The sequence below is a fragment of the Vidua macroura genome, chromosome 12, assembly GCF_024509145.1.
Source record: "Vidua macroura isolate BioBank_ID:100142 chromosome 12, ASM2450914v1, whole genome shotgun sequence".
Classification (NCBI taxonomy): domain Eukaryota; kingdom Metazoa; phylum Chordata; class Aves; order Passeriformes; family Viduidae; genus Vidua; species Vidua macroura.
The window spans coordinates 15,035,870-15,051,956 of record NC_071582.1 but is presented as its reverse complement, the minus strand read 5'-3'; the positions used below and the strand labels follow the sequence as shown (position 1 = coordinate 15,051,956).

Below are 16,087 nucleotides of genomic sequence, written 5' to 3'. Positions count from 1 at the left end.
GGAATTGGGTCAAGACAATAGGCCACCCCTTTCTGGGTAGCTGGGAGAAATCATCCTCCATGCCAAACACACATGTTGTAAGCAGAAATAAATCAGCCTCCGTGCAAGCATCAGGCTAGAAACCCCGGCTCCCTAGCCTAAGAAGCCCTTCCCTGCTGGTGGATGGCCCAGAGACAAACTCCTACTCCAGTGTGCTCAAAACAGTTCTCACATCACATTTCTCCTGCAGCTGGGAAGGGAAAAATGCTGTTCCCCCAGGGATGCTGCCATCAGGCAGGCAGGACAGTGCAGACAGGTACAGAGGGAGTGTGCAAGACAAGGGAACAGTGTGAGCACAAATCACAGGAAAAAAGGCTGGAAAGGCATTCCTGGCTCATCGAATCTTTCCCCAGAGATGAGTACAGGATTAGCCTCTACACTAAACTCAGGCATTTTTGTCTAGTTGCTTCCTGAACTTCTTTAATGACAAGCTCTCAGCAACCTACTCCTGGCAAATTATTCCATTTTTTAAATTATGACCCTGCTGGAAAAAAAAATGTTCTGAGGTCAAACCTAAATTGACTATTATTTCCTCTTCCATATTTTATGCACTTATCAGTCAGTCTTTCAGTTGCCTTCTCTCTAGGTCCCTGTATTAAGTTTCTTTAATCTAACACCAGAGGTCACAGCCTGTAGTATTTATCATCTCTCTGGATTACCTTTAATTTGTCAATGTCTTCAAAAAACAAGGAATAAAAATAGGCAGTAAGGATGGAATGATTTCAGAGCCATCCAAAAGCGTGTGACTGTGTGCTGGGCTATCACAGAATCCGTGTAGGCATCGGCATGGGTGTCAGAACTACAAGCACGGCCAGGACTGAACAGGATTAAGGACAGTGGTTTAGGGATGCTTGATCAACTTCTGTGCACATGTTTCAATGAGGTAATAACCAAGCAAGCGAGCCCAAGGGCTCCAAAAACTGATTTACTGTAACATTTCCTATCTCCCTTAGCTCTGAGCATCAGAGTGCCACTGCAGCTGCCTTACCCTGTAGTAATCAGTGCTGTAGACATCTCTTGACATCCCAAAGTCTCCAATCTTCACCAGCAGGTTGGCTCCGACCAAGCAGTTCCTGGTGGCCAGGTCTCTGTGGACAAAGTGCTGGGAGGCAAGGTACACCATTCCAGAGGCGATCTGGCTAGCGATGTGGAGCATCTGGGATAGCCCTAGCTCCCCTTTGGCTTGTCGAGGCTGCCCATCCACGAGGATCATAGCATCTGGGCCATGTGCCCTACAGGGAGGAAAAAGCAAAAAGCACAGAGTTGGGTCTCACAAGTGACCAGGAGACAGGAATCCCACACAGTCACTGTTCTTGCTGGATGGGGACCAGCCCCCAGCTCTGCACTGTGAGGATAGAGAAAGGCTTAAGAAAAACCAGGAGGTTGAGGCTTTACGGGAAAAAAGTCACCATTCTGGCTTCCTCTTCTGAAATTCATTTTCTGTCCCATGACAGTCTGGCTGTGGTTCTGCTTCACAGGAAGGGGAACACCAGAACTCTGCAAGCTTTTTCTAACAAAGCCTGTTGCCTGTCTGAGCTAACAGCAATTGGCAACAACTTATTGCAGACTGCAGAGCGGGTCTATAATGGCAGCGTGTTCTTATCCCTACATCAAAACTGCTGCTGACAGGAAACAAAAGCTGGAAAACCAGTAACCAAAGGAAAAGGGTGAAGCGATGGGCACCCTTAGTGAGCAGAGAGGGATGTGGTCACTGCAGACCCCAAGGCAGTGGGGGGTTGTGCCAGGAACACCCAGCCTGGCCCCCCCCCCACAACCTGCAGGCAGACTCCCATGCACACCATTCCTCGGGACGCTCCCTGGAAGGCCATGCCTGCATTTCTCCACAACAAGACCTTTTCTATCAGTGTTTTCTGAGGCAGGACACCACCACTGCAGCCTGCCTGGTGCAGACAGCAGGGTCTGTTGTGGCACCACCAGCGTGGTGGCCCTGGGAGGCACGAGGAGCCATGCCAGCACATGCCACCACTAACCCAGCTGGAACGTGCTGATCCTGGTGCTTCCCCTTGCCTCACCAGTTAATGTTTCAGGCCACTAAAACTCTCTGTTCTCTGGGAAGCCCACAAAGGTCTAACAACACTGAGGGGAATTTATTTATTGTGCTTTTCTCTAGGAAACTGGGTCTAAAGTGAGCCTCTTCCATTTTACTGCTTTTCCAATTTCTGCAGTTAAACTAGGAAAAGTCCATCTGAGTGTCTTACAGACCCCCAGTGTCCCTGGCCTTCAGTGTCCAGGAGTCACTGTCTCCTGCTGTGGGCTGGGTGAATTATTCCACGATAAAAAATGCTGCTGGCTGAGGGATTCCAAGCAGCTCTGCATCATCAACCCTTCCTGACCCCTTGCAGCCCCCATTCCTGACCAGCAAACGCCTTACCTGACAAAGCCCAGACTCTCCATATGACCCCTTAGGCATTTTCAGTACCTCTTTGCAGGGTCTAAGCTCCCTTGTCCCAAAAGCCATCTTCCATTAGGACACAAAGGGCTTTTTCACTGCCTACCACATTCCAGCAGGGAAAGGAGCACATAGCAGCTTTTTCCAAGGCTGTACAGGAAGGAGAAGCTGGCAGCTAAGCACAGCTGGAAGATGAGAAGTTGCAATCCCAGGGACCACACACCTGGAAAAGTTTCTTTTCCTTCATAAAGGCCAAAGATAATACAACAAGCTTTCTTTTCCAATGAGACTGGAGATGAATTTCATCAGGCATGAGTGTTTCTCAGACACATCCCAAGAAAGAGTTGGGACATGGGAATGAGGGGTCCATGGCTCCAGCATGATTTCAGCCTTAGGAACACACTGCTGAGTGAAGCAATTCCATCAGGCATTGGCAGTGGGCACACAACATCTTTCTGAGACACTGAGAGAGCCTGTTTTGCACTGTGGTCTTTGGAAGGTTAACTAGAGCAGCGAGAAAGGTTGTTCCTCAGCTGTAATATCTGACTCCTCTAAGGAAAAAAGGTTGCTGGTTCTGCCAGGAAAAAGGATAGGTCAATTTTGAGTTTTTCTTTGTGAAGCATTTGAAGAACAGCATCTCTCACTCTTTTTCAGACTGCCTGCCTTCAGTCACAAGGCTGAAGCACTGTCCTTAACACTGCATCACCAATCTGGGCTAAAACACGCTTTCAGCCCAGCTCCTGGTTTCATGCTGGTGGCAGAGTTCAATCTGCTACTGCTGGGAGGTTGCTGAGGTCTCCAGGTATGACAAAAGAAGGTCCCAAGTAACCAAGGCTGCTCCCCCTTGAATGGGGAGCTCTGTAAAGCCAACAGCCTTCACTCATCCTACCTTGACAAAGATGTCTTGGATTTATCCAGAGCTTGAGACAGGGACTGAGCTATAAAATCCTATTCAATCTACCCACAACCATACCAAAATGAGGACGAAAATCAATGCAGGAATGTTCCCAGCTCACCCACTGCCCTGCAAATGCCCCAAAGAAGCTGGAGACAGGTTTCCACTTGGCAGAGGAAAGAAGAAATCTCTAGGATCCTTCCTTATATTCTTCTGGTGTGGCTGATTGCTTAGAAGTGAAAACCTCAGGGAAAAACTTGTGTTTCCTGGTCAGAAACTGTGCTGGTAGAAAAACAGTCAGTGAGTGTATCCCAACTCCAGATCTAGACCTGCCATGCACAAGACTCTTGTTCCTCCTGCAATCATATTCACACTTAGCAGTCAAAACAGGAAAATATCAAGGGTCCAATTTTCTAAATATTGGGAAATAAAACTACTAATTATTTCAAGAGGTAAGTACCACTCCACTTGCATGCAGGTTTCAGAGTGGCATTTCTGTTTTGTGGCAGAAGAGCATCATAAACATCCTCCCACAGCTGCTCCCTGGCCCTTGGTGCTGGTGGATACAGAGCACACAAATGATCTGCCTCAGGCTGATGAAATGGTTGAATGATGATGGGAGGCATTGGGAGCTCTAGAGACAGAGAAGGTAATTAGAGCAGTTCTTCAGGCCTTGCCTGACTTCATGAGTAGCCTGGTGCCACAGGTTAGGGACCAGGGAACAGGGATGGACCCCACAGGCACCGCCTGAGACTCCTCCAACATTTCTCAGGTCTTTTCTGAATGCAGGAATGAGAACCAGTGACCAGTGAACACCCAGGATGCAAACCAGATCAAGGACACCAACAAATTTCTCAAAGGAATATTTTGATCCTTGTGCTGTTGAAGCAGGAGCTCAGTGGCTGAGGGAGTGATGGCAAGTGGCCTTTCTGCTTCAGTGGGACATGGCTTTGCTGGATGTGCAGGGCTTGGAGCTGCTGACAGCTGTGGCTTCATGTCCTTCCGTCGCCACAGGGCAGAGAAGGATCACAGCCACGCTCCCTGCAGCTTCAAACTTGCTGAGGCAGGAGATCAAAACTCTGGTTTCCACATCTCCTGAGATTGCCTAAGGGAAAATATTGGGATAGGGCTACTAAAGCCCTAAATCTGGTGAGTATCATCACCTCCTCCAAGCTGCCCTTGGAACAACCATCTCTCACTTCTCAGCCCACTGAATAATGACACCACTGGTGCACCATTGAGCTGGAACAAGTTTCCCTGAGACTGTGAGGCAGCCCCACAGCACCTCCCGTGGCCTCATTCCCACATACCTGAGGAATTTGTTGAGGTCACCGTGCTTCATGTACTCGAAGACCATGATGAGCGGGTCGCCGTCACCGCACACGCCGTAGAACTTGACGATGTGCTCGTGCTGCAGGTTGGTGAGCAGCTCTGCCTCCCGCTGGAAATCCTTGCGGGCTGCCAACGTGGGGTCTTTCAGAGCCTGGAATGGGGGATGCAGACACGCACAGAGTGGGCTCAGGTGGGGGAAAAGACAGAACAAAGGGGTCACAGCATCTGCAAGGAGCTGATGAGGAAGGGAGGGGAGAGGAGCCACTGGCCCGGTTGTGCTGGTGGCACCACGTTTGTGTATTGTTCCTGTAGGTACTGTCCCACTGGGCTCCCCAACTCATTTCCAAGGCAGCAGCAAACATACCTCAGAGGGTAATAGCTTCCAATTATTCCCAGCTTGGGCAGAATTTATACTGGTGACCTAGGGGCGAATGGCTTCATATCTCATTATTATTAAAATCCTGAGCCAGCCAGTCCTTGCTATCTGTCTTTTATTTTGAAATAGCTGACTACACTGCCTTTATTCAGAAGATGGATTTGCCTGGCTGTGCAGTTATTGTGTGGATTTTTCAAACTGCCTCTGAAGAAGGACACTGTCAAGTCTTTTCTCATAATTTTTAAAATCATGTTTTTATTCCCTGCTGTTTATAACAACTCCCCTGGCAGACTGATGCTGAAATCAGTGTCCTTATTGAGAATATCTCATCTCCCACAATTTGAGAATGCCATTTTGCCATTGCAAGGCAGCTTGCAGGCTTCAGGTGGTGTGGACCAGCCTGACATTGCAGAGTTGCCATGAAGATGTTGCTGTAGCCGTAGCTGATGACAAGGGAGGATTTTCCAGGGTTGGGTTTTGGCTTGTGTGTGCATTTTTGAGCAGTTGCATTAGAGAGTTAGCTTGAAAGTAGCTTGTTGTCATCTCAGGGAGTCAAGGGAGGGAACTTGATAAAAAAATTTAAGTCCTGACCATTTGACAGGATGAAATGGCCACAAGAATCAGCACAGTCTTTGCAAAAAGGTAAGAAAATGAAGAGTCTGGTTTTGAGTTTCTGGCTGTGCATCATATTCTCTGCATCCTCCACATGCCAGGACTGTTTAGGACCAATTCTGGCTTTAACTGTGCAGCCTAACACGAGCTGAAAGGGACTCAAGTCCTGAAAAGGACTCAAGGAAACTTGTTCCATTTATCCTGTGTCAGTCTGATGTGCACCAGTAGCCCTTTAGTGGTGGGGACACTGGGCAGCTCTCCCCTTACCTACACACAAATACACCTTCCCCCTCTCCCCGTGCCTTGAATCTCCCCATGCAGACAGCAGAGGTGGCCTGAGCAGCTGCAGGATGCAATTTATGTGCAAAAAGGGATGATAAATATGCATGGAGGATGGGGCCCAGCACTCTGTTACTGCACCTGGGCTGGCCCATGGTGCTGCTGGCTCTAGGGACTCCTCCAGAGAAGGTGCTTCTCCCCTTGGAGCAGGCCTGCTGTGAGGCTTTTCCCCAAGCCTTAGGACACTGCCTCATCTGATTCTGCCCCTCCCAAAGTGCTATTCACATGGCATAAATCTATTTTAATTCTTTGCCCTTTGGGATAGCTTGACTAGAGATATTTAGATGAATGTTAGTTACATGGTGCAGATGGCAAAGCATCCATCCCTATCTCAGGCACCCAATTACTTTTAGTCATTTAATATCTTCATAATGTTGATGCCACCCTATTTTTCTGCAGGAAAATAGTCCCTTCCCCCATCACTCTTTTCTCCCCCTTTTTCCTGTGGTTGCACACAATATTTCAAGCTGCAGTGAGTTTAGGTTTCATCTCCTTCACACACAATCATTTTTATAAGGTGTTAAGATTATAAGTTTGTTGATATCACACACCAAAAAAAAGTTATTAACCCCCTCCTCATTGCTAAGGTTGCACAGCCAAGCATTTAAAAATGAGGAAGCTGAAAGGGATGGAACAGGGAAAGAAGACCAGAACCAAAGAAAGAGAAGGGATGTCTCGGTAAAATCAGTGGAATGCCTCTCCCAGGAAGGTTTAGGGTGGAATTTTTTTTTTTTTTTTTTTTTTTTGTGTCTCCATCACACAATTCCTCCATAACTTCTGGCAAGTCCCTGAGCATCTGCAGGTTGCAGCTGTCCTCATGAAGTGCCAGTTGTTCCAATATTACCTGGAAAATCCTCTCTTATGCAGCCTCAGGGCCAGGTTTCCACAAGCTCCATGTGTTTATTGTTGCAGCAGGGCTCACTCTGAGTCAAGTACTGGCTGTCCATGGGGCTGGAGAGAGAGGTTGGTAACTCCACCCTTCACCTAAAGCAGATCTCTTCAGTTCAGTTTTCCTGCTTGTGCATCTGCCCTCTGCAAAAGGGGATGATACAACCCCAGTAACTTGCTGGGGGGCTGTGAAAACAGGAACACTCACATCTAGGGGGCTTCCAGCACAGGAGTGATCCCCACAATGGAGCAGCCCCAGAGAAATGAAAAATAAGGTGTTCAGAGGACATGCCCTGAACATAGCCCCTCCAGCATTTCTAGTACTTGACTTTGTCACCTTAACACTCTGCTGGATATAGTGTTTGTGCATTTCTTAGGATGCTTTTAGAAGCAAGCTGAATAAAACAGGAAGCTTGTCCATGCCTTCACATCAAAACTCAGTTTATCTGCAGGGCTGCAACCTTTAGATCTGCTAAAAATCTGCGTCCATTTAAGTGAGAGAGCAACACAGCCCCTTGCCTTGGCCCTGGGAGAGAGTCCCTGAGAGCAGGGTAGAGGCAGGCCCCGAGCTGTGGACTCAGCTGCCCTTAACCAGTGTCCTGCTGCTGCCCTGAGCTGCAGGGACTGGGGGGGCAGTTCTCAGCCTCAGCTGGGGGCATGAGATCTTCAGGAATTGCAGCCAAATCTCAATCTAATATGTAAAGCCTTTATTCCTGCCTTTTTTTCTTCCCTCAGACTTCTAACATGGCGCAAATTAGAGGGATTTTTTTCCCTGCCACTCCCAGAGCTGGCAAGAAGCCAGATTCCAGGGCCCTGCTCCAGATCTGTAGCTGTATGATCTTGCAGGATGAAAGGCACTCTGGAGATGTAAGCTCATAGTAGCAATTAACAGAAACAAGTTTGGATGCTGTTTCTGCCTACATGCAAATGAAACTCTGCAGAGACTCGGGAGCCAGGCTTGCTGAGGGATGGCTGACACTGATAGGCATGTACCAACCCTATAATCAAACAATTAATCACGTGGGTGTCTTCATGTCCTCGGCTTTAACCCATCTCAGAGGTGAGAGGTGCAATCTTGCACTTCACTGCTGGAGCAAAAGGGCACATCTGAGCTAAAAAAAAAAAAGGCTTGAGCTGCCAATGAATGGAACAAGTCACAAGAAACTGAATGCCTCCAGCACTTTGGAGAGAGTGCTGGAACCTTTTCCCTGTAGAGCATCGGTTCAAATGCAGACCTTGTTCCAAGGAGCTAGGAAGCTCCTTTGGTTAAATCCAAGGGATTAAACTATGTCTCTGCCCACTGGTGCCACTTGAGAGGAGAGCACAGTTCTGCACTGAGTGTTCTCCTCTGCCCAGAGCCACACTGATGGGGCACAGCTCCCACGAGGAATGTCACAAGGATGCAAGCAGCACAGCACAAGACAAGCTGAACTCATGTTGGCTTAAAATACCCGAAACAGGAGCAACCTGTGGCTAGGCAAGCAGGAGCAGAGTGGAGCCGAGCCGAGTTGCTTTGCCCATCTTGCAGCAAATTGATCCCAGAAAATTGGCTCATCATGCTTAGCTTTCATTGCTCATTTCTGCTGAGGCCTTTTTATGTTTCAGCTTCTGCATGTTACACAAAAAGATAAAATCCAGAAGGAGCAGGGCCACAGTGCCTGCTGGAGGGAGTTGGATCCACACTGTGCTGCTGCAGCTGCACAGGAGCTCCCAGCCCAGCCTCTCCTCCCTGTCTCCTGGCCGTGTCAGCAGGAAGGGAGGCTTTGGCACTGGTGAAAACAGACAACCTTGAAGCGGAACACTGAAACTTTGTGTGACTAAGTGGATTTACCACAATCTCCGGCATCAGATAAATCTCCACCCCTGGCCCCCAGCCCTCCCCTGCTTCCCTTTCCCACACAGGCTCATCCAGTCTCGCTTCACTGGCCAGCCCCTGCCCTACTCTCTGCCATTTGCCCTTGGCATTTACCTTCACTGCCACCAGCATTTTGTCGTTGGTGGGGCTGAGGTTGTAACACTCGGCCAAGAACACCTTCCCAAAGGCACCTTCTCCCAGCTCCCTCTTCAAAACGATGTCTCTCCTCTTAATATGCTGGACGTCTGTTGGAGGGAGGGGAGGAAGAGGGAGAGGGTTGAGGGAAGAATGAATCAGGGTTAATTCAGTGAATGGAAAACAACTAATTCAATTTTCTTGCAAGCTGCAAGGGAACTGAAATTGCTTCACAAAAATATCTACGGGGAATCTTTTTACCCACCCACAGAACGCAGCCATCTCTGTGATGGAGTTAGTCTCATGCAAAACATCTGCGAGGAAAGTACTTGAGGTTTATCAGTCCTCATGACAAGCTCCTGGCAAGCTTGTCCTCAGGGAGAACAACCTTCGGGGAAATTCTGCTACAACAACATCAATCCCTTTTGAATGATCCCGGAAATAATCCATCTCCTGTGAGGTGTAGCAAAGGTCATATCCTTCCAATGAAAGGCCAGGTGAGATTAGAAGGTCCTGTTGAGTTTTGCATTTCATCTGGGATTAGTTTAAACTCAAACATGACAGATTTTTGAGGCTGAAGCTTGGTAAGTCAAAGCATTCTCAGGAGGAGGAGGACCAGTGACCACCATGCTCCTTAGGGCATTAGCAGGAGCTGGCTGCAAGTGCTGAGTACTGCCCCACAGCAGGACCCTGACCCTGCAGCCTTCCCCTACACGACTGTTCCCTCAGAAAGAAGGTCATCCCAGGCTACCATCACTGGCACAACAGATGAACTGAACCCATTAGTTTCAATGATCCTTTCCACTGACATTTAGGACAGCGAGGACTGACAGAGAATAGCAACTGAGCATTCAGGAAGAATCACAAGAGCAGTAGCTTTAATTTACCAGAGGTACAGAGGCCAATGAAAAGTGGTTTGCTCAGTTAACAGGTCATTCCCGAGGATTAAATCTGCCCAGACACCAGGCACCTACAGGGGCTGGTTAGTGACTATGGGATATCCACTGACTCTGTGCCACCATTAAATGCCATGGGTTACTGGGGGAACTTGCTCTCTTCTGAGGACAGCACTAAGGCACAGCAAACCTCTAAGCACCTTTGTGTCATCTCAGCACCCTTAGAACTCCTCAGCAATAAAAAAAAAGGTTTTATTTAATGCTTAGAATGAACTGTAGAAGCAGTTAGAGATGCACAGCCACCACAGCGTTTTCTGAAGGGACAGCATCCAAAACTTCATCTTTATGAACTGTCCTTCAGTGCAGCTTTCCATCACCATGAGAACTGTGGCGGCACAGACCACTCCCAGCTCCAGCCTGATGGTCATGAAGGCCAGTGGAGAGCTGTGCACCCTCCTCCAGTGCCCAGTCAGCAAAAGCTGATGTATGAGAGGTCTCCTCAAGCAGAGCCATTACATGGGACAGTGCCCTCTTTCCACTCCCGTGGGATGTTCATAACCCTGAATCTATTTGCTCATAAACTGGACCACTTTTGATCCCTTTTCATCTCTTCCTTGTGCCACAGGAGCTGTAAATGTATGTGTCCCTTAGATTAGGTGTGTTTCCCTTGGGGCACTGCAGATGAAGGAGGTGGAAGTGATTAACTCTGGGTTTCAGACTGGCTGCAGGGACACGTCACAATCTGCCACCAGCTCCTGCCACCCAGGCACCTTAGCAGGCACCTGTATCAACCTGAGGGGTCACGTGCCTGACAACAACACAGGTACCATTTAATGCATCAAAAAGCCAATGGAACACAAGCAGCCTAATGGCTTTCGTGCAATTAAGCTTTTTAATTAGGAGCTCAGAGGCAGGCTTATGGAGCTGCCATCTCTTGGCCCTTGGCTTGCTTGGGAAGATGGATGCTGCAAGATTGCACAAGCAATGGGCCTTGTAATGAAAGACACCTCTCTGGGAATTCCCATTGACCTTTCTTAATTGTTCAATAGGCTGAAAACTGTTTCTTACCAATATTAATAAAATTAATAACATTAAGGCACAGGTTGGTAGACACATCCAAAATGACTTTGGTTTTAAACCTGCAGTGGCAGCCAGGGAGAACAAATCACATGTGGACTTTGCCTTCTCCACCTGGTTTAGCTGAGTGTTTAAGGAGTACCTGGAGAAATCTGAGCTATAATGTGTTGAAATGTAAAGCAATGCACCCGGGTGAGGAAAATCCTAATATAAGAAAAGCTCAAATGGCACCAATTTACTTAATAGAGTAGAGGAAAAGGGGTTTATCCTCTTTGGCTTGGCAAGCATTTCTATAGCACTCATCACTACGTTACCTTGGTCTTACTGTATTGACAAACCACATATTTGCATTCTTGGTCTCCCAAATAGCAATAATCAAGAAAGCTGTGAGGAATGATCTTGTACTAAGAGGGGCCCAAGGATATTTTTAAAAATTCAGAAATGTAGCAATTACAATAGGATTGTCCCATTTGGTGTGAGATGAAGTTAAATAGGAAACAGCCTCAGAAAAACCAGCAATACTGTTTAAGAATTTTTACACTTCTGATGAGTAACCATGAGAACCATGGCAAACCTCTCTTTCCAAACTCTCCAGGGTATTGCCCAAAACTTTCAGCTCCCAATATTTCCTCCCAATAACATCTTAATAAATTATCAGACATTTCTGAGAGCTGGCATCCAAACTGTGTAATTATGTCTATATTATTAAAATAATATCCCATCTGTCTCCGAGACCAGATTTTACAGCTAGTTGTTAAGAGCCACCTGAGAAGTTTCAGGGAAAATTTATATGAAGAATTAAATGTGGTATTGTGGCAGATAGAGTTGAATTGAGAGAGAAGCAATCCTTTTGCAGTAGTGGACTTGTGTAGCACTGTTGGATTGAAAGTTAACTTGGGTGGTTATAAAAATAAAAGGGTCATGAAGTTAAGTAGTTTGACAGCAACTGGACAATCTAAATGCAGAATCAGAAAAGTACATTTGCTGATTGCAATTTCTCTCAACCTCAAATAGCCATAAATTTTCCTTCATAGTATTTTAGGCACAAATGGAATAATAAGTGAGTTATAATAAATTGCTTTTCCACATGCTGGAGGCCTAAAGTAGTGAAGTTTAGATCAAATTCTTCCCTTCACAGCGAGATCAGCACTATGAGTAATTCTAACCCACTATAAAATACAGGTTTAACCACAAGGCAGTGACAAACCCCTGTGGCATGGTGTGGCCAGCAGTGTTTTTTGTGCTCACCTTCCATCTCTGCACTCGCCCATCCTGGCTGTAACTCATGAGGAAGGCCAAATAGCCATGAAAGATGCTGTGCTGCAAGGGCACCTCAGAGGTTCATCTGCATAAATCTGTTTACTTCCTCCTGGAGGAAGCCGAGCCCTGTCTGATAAACAGCTGGTGTTTATTTGTTTTAGGCAGGCAGTGCTGTGCTGTCTCGGCTGTGTTGCAGTCAGCCCTGTAGACAAGGTGTATGCAAAGTTCCTCTCCCTAAGTACCTCTCTTTTTATTTTTTTCCTCCCCATGTACCATTTATTTATAAAAACAAGACAACAAGACAATTCATAAGAAGATCCTATGCAGAAGCCACAGCAAGACCTGACAGGAAAATAAGCAGAATTGACAGCATGATGTGAACTCATTCAAAGCCATGCTGTATCTACAGGAAGGATGTGAGTGCCTGACACTAAAGTAATTTCACTTTACAAGGAAACATCTTCCAGTCCTTGGTTTCGGATCAGTATGTTTTTTCATGGCAGAGAAGAAAAGTTGCGCAGATTCCCCACCTTCCTTCTTGTTGATCAAGACTTAACACACAGAGAAGGTGTTTCAAACTTTGGCCTTCACTGTTCTTCTGAACAGCCCATTAACCACATCACAGAGCACCTGACCTGCAGCTGGTTGGAAATGGCCCATGACATTAGCTCAGTGATGACAGCATGGGGGTAAGTTAGACCATTAACAAGTCTGGGACCCACGTCACACATGGTCTCCGAAACAGAAAGTTTCCCTTTCTCTGGAAGAGCCAAGGCAGAAGGATGGCAGCTTTGGATCTGCAAAGGGATTTTTACCTAACCACCTCTGAAGCTTTTGCAGGACAGATGACTTGATCTGTGCTTAAAGTGAATTTAGTCAGAAAAGTGGCTCTCTGAAACCAGAAACTTCTCCCTCCCCATCACTTGCTCCTATGTGTCCTCAGTCATGTCTGTTCCTCTCCTCAAGACAAACACCTTCTGGTTTGCTAAACTTGTGAACCCAACAAAGCCATGGGATACTGGGGAAGAAGAAGAGGGAACAAGATTAATTCTGCTTTCCTCACACATCAGTCTACCATGTCCCAGTGGGTCACTTCTGCACTGGCCGTTGTGATAGAGCCTGGAAAAATCAGAACTTTTCCACTTACATCACAGAGTCAATGATTCTTCTCCCATCTTTTACTCTCATATTGCAGAGTCTCTCTATCTTATGGCAAGGGCAAGGCAAAGAGACCCTGACTCAACCTCCAAATACCAGGTAGAGCATATGGCACTGGTAATAGACTGTGTGCAGTGGAAACACCTTGTTTTGAATAACCACCACTTTTCAATCACATGAGCAGATATTGGGAAGTCATATGAGTACATTTCATGAATCTAATTTTCCAATTACTGTCTCATTTCTAAATCAGTCCTGGGCATCAGATGAAGAAGAGATGGGTTCAGTGACATGGCAAATTCTGCATTTCAAATTCCCATCACAACCAGCATCTTTGAAACCATGGTTTGCTAATACTCTTGAAACCTGAATGCACATGATTGTGTTTGGACACAGATGACTACAGTGGGAGGAAAATGGACAAATCAATCTCCAGAGTAAACCATGAGCAGTGCCAGTAGTTAAGTTAGAGCAAACTGCAAAACTACTCATGCTGGATCATTTACACCAGGTCAATTTCAATTGTTAAATTAATAAATTTCAATTAATTCCTCACATCTTCTTTCAAACTCCTAAACAGTGAGCAGACTTTTTATTTCTAGTGGGTTTCCTGACCCTGGACTATTAATTCACAAACAACCTGTAGCTTGCTGGTGGAATAGACCAAAATTATAGACATTTCTCCTTTTACTTTTGCTGACCTCTTCATTGGAAGATTCCTCTTCTAGCCTAGAAAAGACCAATATCAATTTTCTATAAATTTTTCTTCCCCCTGCCACATGTAACTCTGTTTTCTCTAAAGGTAGGTCCTTTCCTGCACTTCTCCATCACCAGCTCCTCCCTGCCTTTGCTTTTTCATATCATGGCATTTCTTCTCTCTTTTTATCCTTCTCTATTTTTTGCCCCTCTTGCTGTTCAAGCCCTGTTTTAAACCTGATTTATTTTAGATTTGTTTCTAGGGTATCCTGATTTGGGTCTGATCCTGGGCTCTTTGTAGATATGCTCTTGATTTTCATGAGCTTCTATGCCTCATTTGCATCAACAGCGCTGTATAAATGATAACAACAATGACATTTTTAAGCAGTGGCTGAGTCATTTGCTGTAACAACTAATTTATGCCAAAGAATTGTCTCTCTTTTCTTTCTACATAAGTTGTCCACAAAAAGGTAGCAAAGTTCTCACTTAGTCAATGTGATTCATTCATTTCTTCCTCGACACTGCTGGAATAACTCTTGTGAATAAATGCTGCACAGCTCCGCTGCTCCGCCACAATTAAAATCAAATAGACAAAGCTTACAATTTACACTGGAAATCTTGTCACCACCACACGTAAGTACCAAGCAGAGAGCCCTTCATGTCAGGCAGTCAATCACAGCCTGGATGGGAACCAAACTCAATGAGTTACCCAATGTACCCAATCAGAGCAGAGCTCACACATCGGGCAGGACCAGATTAAAAAGCCCTGCCACTGGAGGGCTGGCAAGTCATTCTCTCACAGATTTGTCTCACAGAGAGAGAAGATAACACATAGGCAGGGTGCACAGAGCCTGAGTCTCCCTCCTCACCTGGTGCAAATCCATCAAAGTCAATGGGGGATATTGATTTCAATCATGGACTGCTGTGAAGTACATGTAAACAAAGGAGAATCAGTCCCACACCATTATAAAAAATGGAGACACAAACGGGCTGTTTCTTATCTCTGCCTGGACTCCAGGTAGGTAGCCCTTCACTTCTGGTGGCTTCTCTCCCAGCTCTGACATGAGCCACCTCTGGGAAAGGGCCCAGGTACACGTTCCAACAACTCGGCACGGTGCCCAGACAATGTTTTTTTTGCCAAGTTCCTCTGTAAGGCATCCTTCAAGGACTTGGACTCAAAAGAAGTCATGATTATAAGCACCAAGCAGTCCTGACACAAATCACAGAGATTTATGGAAAGCATATCTGAATCTTTGGGAACTTGGTAGAGCAACCACAGCCTTCAGTTCAGTTGACGATCGTACTCCTTCGTAAAGACCTTAGGAGAAAGCTGTTTTATGTTTCTGCAGTTCTTTTCATTTTCTTACCATCCGCTTCATTCCTTGGGAGCAGCACAAGGCATGAGTGCAGCTCCCAGGTGGGAAGGAGGCTTTATTGCTCAGCTGACCCAGCAGACCCAGAGCTAATGCACTACACGCTGCTAAATGGACCTCGGTAAAAAATAACAGGCCTTGACGCATTTAGCTGGACAATCTTGCCTAAAATAATGATCCAGTTATACCAATCTACACCAGGAGCTAAAGTTCAGTGCAATTGAGTTCAGGAAAACAGGAGAGGAGCAACCTCTGCATCCCAGATCTCTGATGCTTTGGAAATACCTGACATCCACCATTTCCAAGCATACCTCTGGCAATCAGGACATCACCAGCTCCTCTGGCTTTTGCTGCTGCAATAGCAGAAGGAGGAGAAGCCCTGACCCAAAGCGCTGCCTCTCAGCTTCCAGCTGACTCCAGCCAGCCCTGATTTGAGGGAGAGATGCTGCAGAACAGCCCTCAAGCTGCACAGAGGGGTGTGATGTGCAGCTAATCCAGTGACTGGATTAGCACAGAGACCACCACCACCAACAGTGCTCATGTACAGTGCTCTTGGAGCTGAAGGGAAATGGAAAGGGAGTTTTTGTGTGTGTGTGTGTGTGTGTGGTGTGTGTGTGTAAAAGAGCTGATAGAAAGGCAAAGCACAAGCACCCCTTAAACCAGCAATTCATCACAAGCAACTCCAGAGCCCGCCAGGCTCCCTCACCAAAAACACTGTGACAACCACCTGGAAGCAAGTGACATTA

At 46.5% G+C, this 16,087-nt stretch overlaps 1 protein-coding gene across 2 annotated transcripts in view; it reads right to left on the bottom strand.

The window, feature by feature from the left end:
- The window catches only part of NTRK3 (neurotrophic receptor tyrosine kinase 3), a 202,864-nt gene that overhangs the window by 29,967 nt on the left and 156,810 nt on the right, over nucleotides 1-16,087 (bottom strand). For both annotated transcript variants that reach the window (XM_053988106.1, XM_053988107.1), the window contains exons 13-15: nucleotides 8,861-8,991; nucleotides 4,655-4,827; nucleotides 1,028-1,271 (exon numbers count right to left, since the gene is read on the bottom strand). In XM_053988106.1, coding sequence (XP_053844081.1) covers nucleotides 1,028-1,271; nucleotides 4,655-4,827; nucleotides 8,861-8,991 — 548 coding nt within the window. The remainder of the gene's footprint in view (nucleotides 1-1,027; nucleotides 1,272-4,654; nucleotides 4,828-8,860; nucleotides 8,992-16,087) is intronic.